The 14,147-nt window shown below is 39.0% G+C and overlaps 1 protein-coding gene across 1 annotated transcript in view; it reads right to left on the bottom strand.

Moving 5' to 3' along the window:
• Positions 1-10,479: 10,479 nt before the first annotated feature.
• Positions 10,480-14,147, bottom strand: part of trim9 (tripartite motif containing 9) — a 131,346-nt gene continuing 127,678 nt past the window's right edge. The window contains exon 11 of the mRNA XM_041214189.1: positions 10,480-10,560. Within this exon, the coding sequence (XP_041070123.1) occupies positions 10,480-10,560 (81 nt within the window). The remainder of the gene's footprint in view (positions 10,561-14,147) is intronic.

Below are 14,147 nucleotides of genomic sequence, written 5' to 3'. Positions count from 1 at the left end.
CCCGCCCCCCGCCTTCTCCCCCCACCGAACTCCCCCACTTGCTAAACTCTCAGGTTTGTACTCAGTTTTCTCAGCTGTACTTGTTTGTTCTTGAACTTGAACACAACCTCTTCTGACTCAGGCCAGAGTGCTAACACTAAGCCACAACACTGCTAGGCCCTTAGTTAATATATGCCCTTGAACTGTTCACTTTCCCCAGAGGGTTTTGAAATTCTCCAAGGCAACATGCTAGTTTTAACTAGGCTGGAGGCATTAACTAGCCTCTCTCGTGACGAGGACAAAAATCTCACAACCAATTTAAACACAATTAGCTGATCCCAAGCTCTTTATTGGGGGTCCTCCATGCTACACCCAAACATCAGGAATTTAGCTTCTTAAAGGAATAGACTAAATTATGGAACTGGTGTATTTAAGATTAGGCCCACGAACCTGCCCTCCACCTTGCACAGGAAGGGGTCCAACACAACCAAAGGAGCATACTAATTAACCTCCTGACTAGGTTGAAAATGGGGAAGGGGGTTGTTCATTGTTCATAAAAGGCAGAACATTTGAAAGGATAATCCTTTGATTTTCTGCTTCTAAGGGGTTAACCAGAAGGAAAAATCCTCAAATTGTCAACCACGTTTAGTGCTCGGTACAGTGCCTGTTCAGCTAGCAGGAAGAACTCAGCCTTCCTATGCAACAACCACTGCAATTGAAGGGTTGACTACATGCGTTATGACTTTTGATGGCTCATTTGCATTTCAGGTGGATATAAAAAATTTGCAGCAATAGTTTGTACTCAAGCAGTGTTTTAATGTAATAAAGTGTCCCAAAATGCTCACAGACAATTAATTGGACAAGGAGCTTGTGTTACAGTTAATATTTTCTTTGTTAACCAACACCCCCAAAATCAGGTCAACTGCACAATTCGTGCTGCTTGTGGGAACTTGAGTGCAAAATGCCCGTTGTTTGCTTACATAGAAGTAGCTATTTATGGCTATCAGCTGCTTTGTGACTTTTTTGAGATGAAAGGTGCTATATAAATGTTGGTTTTCATTAATTTGAACAGTGCTGTTTTATCTCAACATCTATTCAAACAGCCAAACAGGTCCTCAGATCCTCTGAATTGCAGCACCCCTAAAACAATATGCCCGTTAGAGATGAACCCCAATTGTGGAGCAGGCCTCAAACGCACAACTATAAGATGCTACCAATTGTTACTAGATGGAAGGGGTAAGGACTTAATTCACCTCTCTTCTATTTTTCCTTAGTTCTGTTGAAGAATCATACGGACTCGAAAGGTTAACTGTATTCCTCTCCGCAGATGCTGAGAGACCTGCTGAGTTTTTCCAGGTATTTTTATTTTTGTAAGGACTTAATTTTGGTAAGATTTGCTCAGTTTTTAGCAGAGAATATAGCATGTTTAGTGTAATGCCTTTGGATTATTTTATTTCAATATTTTTGTTCAAGTTACTTATTGGAACTGGAGATTGAGTTTGATGAGAATTATAATTTGATTTGCAACTAATAATTCCTACATAAACTTGACATTTGTCATATGGTTGCATTTTTTTTTAGATACAACCGCTATATATCTTGCTGCTTCTCAAAGGCATCAACTATTGTTTGCTTCACAAGTACTGCGAGCTCTCCATCCCAAGTTGCCAATGACAGCAGAGCTCATGATTTTTAAAAGGTGGTCATCTGCTGTCATCAACTTCTCTTTCAATTCCCTCTAACAGACAAGCCAGTGATATATCAAGTGAATGCTCCTTTCCACTGCCCCTCTGGCATAATAGTACCGTTGTGATTTTCCTCGATACTCATGGTGTTGACTGTATAAAAAGGTGACTTGTGTAAGCATACAGGAGGCAACCTGTCCCTTTGTATATGTTGTGGATGGATCCGTGTAACAGGATTAACAAGGAAACTGCCATTGCTGTATTTCAATAACCACAAATTTTGCTGCTTTCTGCATCATTGGACTTGTCATCCCAGGACCGGAACCATGGCAGAATTGAATGCAATATTCTTTTCTTTCTACAGTCTCCAGATTTTTAACAGCAGTGAGTTTAGCCATCCACTTTACCTACTCTGCACCATTTTCTTCTATAGCACTATAATAAATTGTCAACCTAGACATTACATTACTAATTAACACTGTACCAGACAACTTGACTTGAAGTGATTCTCCGAGAAACAAATTGTGTTACTTGTAGCCTCCAATTGGGGTATATTTTTCAGCTTGCTGCAGTACCATGAATTATCACAAAGTTTAAAAACAGAGCAGCCTGTTGCAACCTTGAAGAGTTTATGCCTAGATTATCTGACTTCTCCCAGAAAGACAATGGCTCAAGCCCCAATCATTTGGGCCCAGATTGAAATTAAAACAGTTAAATAAATTTAGCTTTCACCCAACTTCTGTATGCACTTTTGAAAATGGAGTGGATACTGTAGGGTAGGAATCCCCTCCAACTGGGAAATTTATGGAATATAATTTCAAACCCACAGACATGTTTTTACCTCATAATTGGAACTATAAATTACAAAAGCCATGCTGCAGTCAGTAGTCCAGGGTTGGGCAGCAAGGGGTTAATTTGGACATTTAATTTTTAAAAAAGTGACTCGGCAAAAGGGTTTGGACATTGACTGCTATCAGGGAACAATGGTAGCAGGGAAATGCCATTACCTGCCATTGATTAATGCAATCAAGAAGTCTGATTACCCAATACAATGACACAAATGACATTTCATCAATATAATATATTCAAGGAATTATGCAACTAAGGTCTGCACCACAGATGATAGTACTCAAAATAGAGTAATTCAAACCCTCATTAACTTTGGAGCCAGGGTGATGTTACTGTGTCATCTCAAACAGCAGGAAAATTGCTCATACAATGAAAACTGATAATATTTGTCTGGATACATCTTCCATGGAAAACCCCGTATTGTTTCAACCAGCAAGAGCTGATGGCATTTGTCTGGACTTTGCATGGAATCAACGAAATGGACATTGGAATAGCCGGAAATATGTTTTGACATGAGTTAAATTATTATAAAAGAAGAGCACATCTGAGTATCTGGGCTGCAGTTGGGAGGGTTAGTTTGTTCACCTTGACTCAGGCCTACAGTCAACACCAGACAGACCAACTGTGTTGGGGATTGTAAGTTTCAGCCAAATGGTAGTGACATTGGTCTGAGGGTTTTGTGAAGGTTTGGGGCAAAAGCTTGGTGTTTTTTTGCTGGTAACTTGTTTCAGCCCTATTTTGATGATATCGGTCCGATGAGTTTTTCTTAAGGTTTCAGGACAAGATGTGGCATTTTGCCTGTGTTTTTGTAAGTTTGAGCCCGAGTTGTGGTGACTGTATTGGGTACTGGGAACAGGTTGTTTTAAATTTTGGGGTTTTGCACTCTGGGGTTGTAAGTGATTCAGTAAAGTGATTGTGAATTATGAGAAGTAACTTGTCTCGCTGGTCATGAAGTTGAAGTACCATTCTGCATTTTTAGTCCATCTTGGCCCTTCACAAAGATAACATGCAACAGACCAGCAAGGAGATTACACCTTCTCACCAAAACACTCCCACAGGCCACCTGCTCAAATCTGACCCACAAAGAAAGATCTAATTTCTCCCTTCCTGCTTTACCCAAGCTCACTGCCCAAGAATAATCTCAAACCCCTCCAACCACCAAGGTATAGCGTTGCCAAAATACACAAAGCTATACAAGTTCCACCATCTAAACGCAAACTTCTTGTAATCTACCATACAGCATGATCCAAGAAAGGGTAAACTTTGCTGATCAATACAAATGTAAATATTTTAAAGTGAATAAATGTATGCAACAAGTTGTACTATTACATCTTAACATGTTCTGATTGTGGTCAAAGCACAAGCTGCAGGATTTATAGCAGGCTTTTCATATTTGTTTTTTGTAGATAGCTTTTCTTCAGAGTTCCATTTTCAAACCTTTTTTGTTGCTCTTTTGCTCATATGTCTACCTCCCCAAAAGGCACCTTGTAAACTGTTCTTACTTTGTAAGGTGCATAACGTTAAGCCACTATTTGCAAAATATGTTGTAACAAGTTTTACTTATTTTTGACACACCGATCATAAAGTTAATTGAAGTAATTCTGTGAATTAATGAATGTTGTTCAGTTTTACCCCAACTAATTTTTGGAAAAGAAAAACTTTTGAATGTAACTAAAATGTAAGATTTCTTTAACACTTATCGCAAAAGCAGCTATCCAATATAGATGGAAAGACATCATAACTTATAAAAGTTTATTAGAACAGCAAACAATAGCAATTTCATCATTATCCACAACAGTAAGCAACATAATCAGCTTGCTGTATGGTCATGGACTCCATATTACAATATACTACAAATCTAATAAGCTTGATAAGCACCATATTGGCCACCAATATCATCACTATGAAAAGTGAGAAATTTGTGGTCCAGCCACTTCAAACTGCTGAATTACAGACTGACGTTGACCAGCAACAGTATTAATGAATTTTACTGATGATCTTAAATGAACCAGCAAGACGGTACTGGGAAAATAAATTAGGTCAAAATTTTTCTAGAATCTGGCAATGTATCAAAGATGAACAAATATAACATTCAAAATTATATCGAATACTGAAGTTTCACATATTCAATCTCCTTTAATTACCAGGGTTTTTAAAGGATGTGACGCTATGACCTCATGTTTTTATTTTAAATTCCTGCTCTTACAAGTAGCTCAAGATTGGCATGTCAAGGATTTTAGCAACTAAACTCATCACCTCTGTCTAGAAAGTCTTTAAAGACAGATTAAAAATTAACAATTTAAAATTGTAACATGCAGCATGCATATGTCATCAACACTTTGATACAAGACTGATTATAATCAAAATTAAGGTTCTGAAGGTTAAACACAGTGTTGCATTGTCCTTATAAACTGATGCCTGGTTGTTTGAATTACCAATAAGCTTTATTTGCACCTTTTTGAGACTCACTTATTAATAATGTACAGGTAACAATGTGTAATTTCCTGAGCAGATGAGTTGATTTTTTTAAAAACAAGTTGAAATGCAAATCAGCCATAATTTTTCATACAAAGCTATAACGTATGGAAGTTAAGGTAATGTAATTAGCTAGGAGAATGAATCTGAATGAAGCTTGATATCATCTGAACCCTGAGATTAGAATATTTGCAAAAGGCATCGTCAAAATACAATGGAGTGCGAAATACTTTACAGGAGGGTGCAATAATGGTCAGAAATTTCATGTCATTGTGTTTTTAGATATCTACTCAATGACTTAAAAAATTTGATTAAATTAAATACAAGGTCTGAAAACTACGTTGTAAACTTTACTCTAAAGCTGATAGGGAGGGTACATTTGCTGCAGCATTGCTCTTGGTGACCAACCTTGAAATGCTGCAGTAGAAAAGCAGAAGAAGTCACTTCAGAAACTAGATACATCTGAAAACTTAATCATTTTTACTTTTTCTAATTACAGCACTTACTCCTCTGATCAGCAATAGGGCATTTGGCTGTAATTCATAATGAGCCATGGCCCCTAATTGCATTTGTGGTTTGGTTACATCTGTTTGGAGTCTCACAAAAGCTATAGTTTAGCTGGAAAGATGAAAATCTGTGGCTTATTCTTGCTGCCTTTGAAATGTGGTTCTAATATCTCAGTTCAGGGAAGGCAGTTTTTTTATTGGCTTTATCAATAATTTTCTACTTTCTGTTTTGTTTCTCAAACACTAAATATAGACTAAAAGTATGGAAATATAGCTATTATGGTTTATATTATGAATGTAAGTTATGTTTTATATGGTACCTTTAAATGTATAAATTGTCCCAAGGCACTTCACAATTAGACATAGTGAAAATGGATGTCCACTCAGGAAGGATGCAATTTGGATGGGTTTTGTATGATTTTTGAGGAAGTTTTTGATTTAGAAAAAGAGTCGACTTAGGAAAGGGTTTTAAAGAGTAGGACAATGTGGCTAATGTTTCTGTTATTAATGGGAGATACACAGATGGCTGGAGTTAAAAGAAAAATACATTGGAGACTCTCCAAAGTGGGATAAAGCTATGAAGGGATTTATGGATGAGGGCACAGATTTTGAATGAAACGCACGGGTGCATGGAGCCAATGTAAGGTAGCGAGAATGAGGGTGATGACAAATTGAACTCATCGCAGGGAAGGATACATAGTTTAGTTTTAAATGCTTTGGTACACTTGTTTCTGGGGGGGAGGGGGGCGGTGCGGGGGAGGCCAGGAAGAAGTTAAGATTCTGGAGACACATTTTATCAGAAGTGGGGAGGGGGAGGCAGGGGTGGGGGTGCTGAGGTACAGATGGGGATGGAGCAGTTGGGCCAATGTTGCAGAGGTGAAAGTAAGTGCACTTGACTGGTTGTAAAATGATGTTAAAAGCTCAGCTCAAATCAAACTGGACGTCAAGAATATAAATATCCTGGTTCAGCCTGAGTGTGGCCAGGAATGATAACGGAGTCATGGCTAAAGAAGGTTGTTTAATGGAGAGAGCTAAAATGAAGACTTTTGTCTCCCTAATGTTGAATTCGAGGAAGGTGGCTCATTCAGATCTTGATGCCATACAACCAATCTAGTAGCCAAAGGGTCAAGAGAAGTAGGGGAGAGGTAGAGCCCTCTGCTCAGCCTGGAAAGTCTGAGGTGTAACATTCTAGGTTACCTTACTGAACAGTTATCCTCCTTAAGGAATTCTTTCCTAATGCAACTTCTCTCTAGACTGTAGAGTTTGAACTTTGCTTACCCGCTTTACATTTGGAATCTTTTGTAAATATGCCATAACCAAAAAATAAATGTAGTATTCCAACCAACTGCAGTTTAACAAGTGTGTTATAAAGCCTTGGTATAAATCCTAACTTTTGGCTGTGTCCAAATATTCAACTAGCTTTATTAACTTTTAAGTTGTTTCCTTTGTTCACAATATGATTTGCAGTGTGTTTAAAGGAAATGATAATTTTGCTAAAATACATCCTTTATAATATCAAATGCCTCTGTCCATTTTTTTTCATGAATGGAGACTGGCTTATTAATGTTCTTGTCATTGGCTTATATAAATCAAAACAAACTAGACACTATAGTGATATGTTTAAGTTGTCAACTGCCTAAGATTGTGTGCAGAAGCATTCCACAATAAATATGCCAAACATATTAGTTACAGCAACTTCATTTCTAATGCTTGGATAATAGGATTGTCCTGTGAAGAGATATTGAGTAGACTAGGCCTTTAGCCCCTAGAATTTAGAAGAATGAGATGAGATCAAATTGAAGTATATAAAATTCTTGTAAGGGCTTGAAAGATTAGACCCTGGGAAGATGTTTCCCCTGACTGAAGAGTCTAAAACTAGGGGGTCATTGTCTCAGAATAAGGGGCTGGCTACTTAGAACTGAGATGAGGGGAAATTTTACTCAAAGGGTTGTGAATCTTTGGAATTCTCTATCCCTTAGGGCTGTGGTTGCTCAATCATTGAGTACATTCAAGACCAAGATCAACAAAGGGAAACAGGGTTAGTGTAGGAAGGTGGGGTTGAGGTTGAAGATCAACCATGATCTTACTGAATGGGTTAGCAGGTTGAAAGGACCTATTCCTGCTCCTATTTCTTATGTTCCAGCATTCTGCATCATGAAATGTACTCATATCATGGTCTGTTCAACGAGAAGGATCTTAGTGGAAATTCTGGTTTTCATACAATGAATATTTCTATATTTATTCACAAAAAAATCCTAGAGTGTCCAATTCAAAGGATTCCTAGCTTGGTCCAAAACTCTGATTTTTTAAACTTTCCAGTTTGATATTCTACCCCCCCCCCCCCACCCCGGAGCAAATTAAAATTGCACTGAAAGTGGTGCATCATTTCAGCAGGCAGTAAAGTCAAAGACCTGGCAAATGTTCACAAACTTCCCAAATAACCTGTGTTTTTTGCAAAGCTTAATCGGATTTATTTTTCAGCCCGAATATTTAGTTCTCAATTGCAATGAATCCCCACTAATCATTTATTGATATTTTGCTTGCTCCCAATTATTAGCATGCTACAAGGGACTGTGTAATTTGTTTGTGTGTATATGTATGTATGTAAGAGCAAAGATATTTCAAATTATTAAAATGTTTGATTTGAAAGATTCTAGCATTGTATGCCAAGTATGAAAGGTCCTGCAGACTAATAACTGCTGGTTTATTATAGATATTCAAACTACACGAGAAACCCATTATCTTACAGAAAATTTTCAGATCAATTCCAAATCAAATACAAATATGCTCGATTATCCATTTAGCAGTTTTAAATGGAATTAAATGTGTTGAAAATTGAAACCAAAAAACACTGCTTAAGCTTCCCACAAAAAGGAATGAAAAATAGGGAGCAACAAAAAAGAGAGAGAATTTAAGACAGACTCATGAAATTTAATGCAGAGTAAATGCGAAATATTGCATTTTGGGTGGAAGAATAAGGAGAAGCAATATAAAAATGGTACAATTCTACAAATGGTAAGATTGAGAGATACCTGGCTGCTTACATACACAAATCTTTGAAGGCAGTAGGACAAGTTGATAAAGCATAAAATATTCCTGGCTTGATAAAGGTAGAGTGTACAAAAACTAGTAAGTTCATGATAATCCTTTACAAATCACTGGTTAGGCCTGAGTTGGATTATTGTGTCCAATTCTGGGCACCACTTTAGGAAGGATGTCAAAGTCTTCGAGGGGGCAGTGGAGATTTAGCAGAATGATAGGGATGAGAGATTTCAGTTATGTAGAGACACTATAGAAGCTGGCATTGTTCTCCTTACAACAGAGAAGGTCAAGGGGAGATTTAATAGGTGTTCAAAATTAAGAGGGATTTTCATAAAAGTAAATAGGGAGAAACTGTTTCCACTGACTGCAGTGTCTGTAAACAGAGGGCACAGATTTAGGATAATTGGCAAAAAAGACTAAGAGCGGTGAGAACACATTGCCTAAAAAGGTGATGGAAACAGATTAATAGCAACTTTCAAAAGGGAATTGGATATAAACTTGAAAATATCTGCAGAGCTATGTACAGACACAATGGGCCAGAGAGTCGTCTCCTGTTCTTCATGATTCTATAATCAATCATATCCTTTTCCCTACCAACAGTAAATATATTGACTTTGTTAAGGGCATTTATTTTGTTATGCAAGATCGATCCCATTCACTGGGTCAAAACCATATTCAGGTTTGAATAAAATGAAAGATGAAGAAAGTATTGAACAACTAAAGCTCTAGAAGTTACTGTAGTGCAGAAAATACTGCACGACTTTAACTGACTAGTCAAAGAACGCAGCTCTATAAAATTCAGAAAGGTCTTGAAGAATATTGTGCTTCTAATATTTTCTTAAGTCTAAGCTAGTACAATTCTTAAATCCTTTTATCACTATTGAAATAATAGTCTATTATTCAAAATCCCATTTACTTTGGGAACCATGCTAAAACTCTGCTAAAATTTGAACTGCATACATGTAATACTTCAATGTAAATCCTTCCAAAAACAAATCTATTGTACAACTCATTAAAGGAACACAAGTTCATTATTGATTCAATGCTGGAATAATCAGCTGCACATAAACAGACAAATACTGAAACAATGATCCTATCAGGCTTGATAATGCTTGGAAACTTCCCACATATGTCTCTAGAGCATCTGACTTTTAATTTGAGGGTCCAGGGTTTTGCCTGCATGGACTTGATGGGCCGAGTGACCCCCTTCAATGCCATAACAACTCTATGACATGTGTTGCAACACATCTATATTATTGTTTAATTTCATTAAGACAGGATAGTACTCAAAATTTGTGCAGTCATGCTACAGTTGAATCTAGAGTAAAAATGTCTTAATTCTGGGCCATCCCAACCATGTTACTTATTGCAATCTTTCCTTCCCAATGTCTGAACAAGAATTTAACAGTTTGAGTGGAGGTGTGCAGATTATCTCTTGGTAATTCAAACAGCTGGTTTGGAATGGTGTTGAATATAGATTCAAAGGCAACAGGAAAGAATAAATCCTGGAGGTTAATAGCAACTGTGAATACCTTGCAATGTAATTGCTTGCAAATATTAGGCTTTCTACAATTACACTGCACTGCACTTTTTCTTTCTGCAGCAGCTAAAACTTTATGCACAGCAATTAGAGTAGCACAAGAGAAAGAAAAAAAAATTGCCAAATATAAGATACTCAACAAATTACATCTCAGGCTGCATCGATGCTTTTACAATTTTAGTTAGCACAAAGCGTCAAAGCGAACACAAATGTTCTGATAACAATCATATCTCACGTCTGTAGAAACTTCGACTATTTTTGGTTTTCCTCCAGTCATTAAGCACCAACTAGCAAACTTGTATGAAGAGATGTTGAATCTTTTAAGAATCTTAGCAGCAGGCAGGGATTCCTGTCACTTGGATCCCAAAAGACAATACAGCAGGTTTTTGCAGAATGACCTGGATTAAGATGCTGTTGGGTCTCTTGCAGCAACAGCAGCAGCAGCAGGAGCTTGAGGAATTTCCAAACCAGTGTGGAGTGTCACCTTTAGAGAGGTTAAGAATATAACTGATGAAAAATAATTATTTTTCAGATACTTCAACGAAACAATGAACACTTAGTGCATTTCCCATGATGCGCAAATTTAGAAAAGATATACAAGTAAATAAATGCACATAATCCATGAGGGATCCCACGTATGGAGAAGTTTATCTGGGATGGATAAAGTCCCTGGTTTTTGCAGCTTCAGGCACTTGCACATGATCTGCTTATAAAGGTTTGAACCATCACAATTGATATGTCAACCTTCTGGCAAATCAAATTCCTAGCTTGTGAAGGTCCAAATTTCTCAAGTGACAACTGGCTAGGCCTCACAACCCACTCACCTAAAATTCACAACATTAAACATTAGAAGAAACACTATTATCAATAACATTCCTGACTCTATACGGGAACTATACATAGAGACTGCTACAGAATAGAAACAGGTCATTCATCCAAACTGATCAATGCCAGGGTTTACACTCCTCCCCCCAGCCTCCTCTTACCCAAGGGGCTGCTTCCTTTTGGTTGAATGTTTGTGGAATGATCATTTTTGGTGCAATGTCATTGGTGAATAAAACAAACAGAAAATAACCATTAGAAAACATACTAAACAATTCACAAAAGCAGAAAGTTTATGACACAATTTTAAATATAGAAAGAAACAAAATTGTTCTTGTTAGATTTTTGTCTGGATGCATTTGTTTGATCAAGCCGCTATTTAAAACTATAGGGCAGATTTTCCAAGTTATTGCATGTAATGACTTATCTTAAATGCCTCAAGTGTGCATTTGAAAATTGAGAGAGGTGCATAAGGCATTAGGTTCGTGATTTTCTTTTTAGTTATCTTGCTATTCTTCTATATATATATATATATTAAATGTACAATGGGTGGAATTTTCTGTGCCCTCTGGCGTCACACGTGTTCGGCGGTGTGAGTGGACAATATGGCTTGAAGGCCAAAAATCAGTTTCACGGCATTGTGGAACCAGTTTATAATCATGCACTCTACCCGTTAATGGCGGGCCACCTTTCCAGCCGCCAGACATCAGGAACCTCCTTGTAATACATCTGCCTATCGTTATAAGCCCAGCCCACCAGAATCAACCCCCCCCACGCTGGATCATCTGAGCACATAGACGAGAAAACATGCCAACGTGTTTCACAACGGTATATATAAGGCATGCATTTGGCGGCCTGTACTTCACTCGGGTCTTCAAGGTTTGTTTGCCTATCTTTCTTCAGGCAGCATTTGCAGTCATCAGTGCCAGGTTTTACAGACATCAATTTTAGTGGTGGTGGGGCCTCATGGGCTGAACTCTTCCAACCAGACCAGCCATAAGGCGTGGCTGGCTCTTCAATGGCTACAGGGCTAGAGCTTGCTTGGGGGAGGGGGGAGAAGTGACCTCAGGCAAGGGAAGAGGCTGCAGGGTGAGGGCTGTACTGGGGAAGGAGGGTATCCCAGGGTGTGTGTGTGGTCACATGTTGTTCTGTGCAAGTGACCTTAAGATGGTGAGGGCTGAGGAGGCAGTCTCCAGAGGACAGGAGACCAGATGGGCATGTGAGGGTATATGTGAGAGAATGGGTGATAATGTCCCTTGAGCTGGCAGTGAGTGAGATACCTGTGAACGTGAAGGGTATGAGTGTGAGAGTTTAGAGTGATGAGATGGTTGCCTTACCCTGGCAACACGGATGAGATCACTCATCCTCTATCTGCATTGGATGGCCAACCTCTTCTATGCAGCATTGGCACTGACTGCCATTTCCATCATCTACCAAGCCAGAGTGGTAATGCTGCTGCCCCTCCTGCAGCCAGAGTGGGTGTAGAGAACATCATAGTGAGCTTCCACATTTAAGTGTGAGACAGCAAGCAGAGTTGATAAAGGGGAACCGGTAAATGTGGTGTATTTAGATTTCCAGAAGGCATTCGATAAGGTGCCACTTAAAAGGTTATTGCACAAGATAGGAGCTCAATGCTTTTGGGGGTCATGTATTAGCACGGATTGAGCATTGATTAACACGCAGACAGAGTCGGGATTAATGGGTCTTTTTCAGGTTGGAAAGATGTAATTAGTGGAGTGCCTAGGGCCTCAATTATTTACTATTTATATTAATGACTTGGAGAAGGGGTCAGAGTGTAATATATCCAAATTTGCTGATGATACAAAAATAAGTGGGCAAGCATATTGTGATGAGGACAAGGAATCTGCAAGGGGACATAGGTCGAGTGAGTGGGTAAAAACTTGGCAAATGGAGTTTAATGTGGGAAAGTGCGAGGTCATGCACATTGGTAGGAAGAATCAAAAGGCAGACTATTATTTAAATGGAGAAAGACTCGAAAAAAGTGCAGCACAGAGATCTGGGTGTTCTTGTGCAAGAAACACAAAGTTAGCATGAAGGTGCAGCAAGTAATTAAGGCGGCAAATGGAATTTTGGCTGTATTGCTAGGGGGTTGGAGTTTAAGAATAGTGAAGTCTTGCTACAATTGTACAGTGTGTTGATGAGGCCGCACCTGGAGTACTGTGTACAGTTTTGGTCCCTGTATTGGAGGCAGTTCAGAAAAGACTCACTAGGCTGATTCCTGGCTAGGCGGATTCAAGACCGGCTAAACAGGTTAAGCCTTTATTAGAGTTTAGATGAATGAGGGGTGATCTTATTGAAATGTACAAGATTCTGAGGGGGCTTGACAGGGTAGATATTGAGAAAATGTTTCTATAACTGGGGGAATCTCAAACTAGAGGACATAGTTACAGAATAAGGGGGCACTCATTTAAAACTGAGATGCGAAGGAATTTCTTCTCTCAGAGGGTAGTGAATGTCTGGAATTCTCTACCCAGAGAGTTGTGGAGGCTCGATCACTGAAAATATTTAAAGACGAGGTATCAGGAAGTGAGGGCTATGAGGGGCTGACACGAAAGAGGAGTTAAACTGGGGGCAGATCAGCCATAATCTTATTGAATGATGGGGCAGGCTTGAGGGGCCAAATGGCCTACTCCTGCCCCTATTTCTTATGTCTACGACATCCAAAAGGTTCTCGAGGGATGCGTCGCTAAACCTGGGGGCTGCAGTCTTCTTGCCTTTTGGGGCAAAATCTTCTTTGCAGCAGTCCTGGGCTGTAAGCAGAGAGGTTTGCGCAGGGCTGTACTTTAAACGTGGCGCCTGGCGTGATGAAGTGGTGAGGTGACAACGTGGCAGGTGAATTGGCGCCCACTCACCATCAAAACAGTGTTTCCCAGGAATGCATAATTAATCTGGCAGGATTGGGACAATATGCCATGAGAAGCTGCCATTGCAGCCGACAGGTAAAACGTTTCTCCCACCTGCACCGCACTTAGTGCAAATCTGGGACGATTCCGCCTAATGTTATGTTTCAAACACATTTCATGAAATTTATAAAATAAATAACATTTTGCATTAACTACAACATCTAGAACTACTTAGAACATACACTTCAAAACTATTTCCTTTACGATGTCATCTGACACATTGATAATGGCAGCCAAATGGATGGGTAACTGGACTGACCCATTTTACTCCCCCACTGAATCGATAAGCTCGGTAAGTCTGCCACTGAAACCTGCTTGGATCTGA

This window comes from Carcharodon carcharias, chromosome 20 (assembly GCF_017639515.1).
Source record: "Carcharodon carcharias isolate sCarCar2 chromosome 20, sCarCar2.pri, whole genome shotgun sequence".
NCBI lineage: Eukaryota > Metazoa > Chordata > Chondrichthyes > Lamniformes > Lamnidae > Carcharodon > Carcharodon carcharias.
Note: the sequence above shows the minus strand (reverse complement) of the source record. Positions and strands in the feature narration are given on the sequence as shown.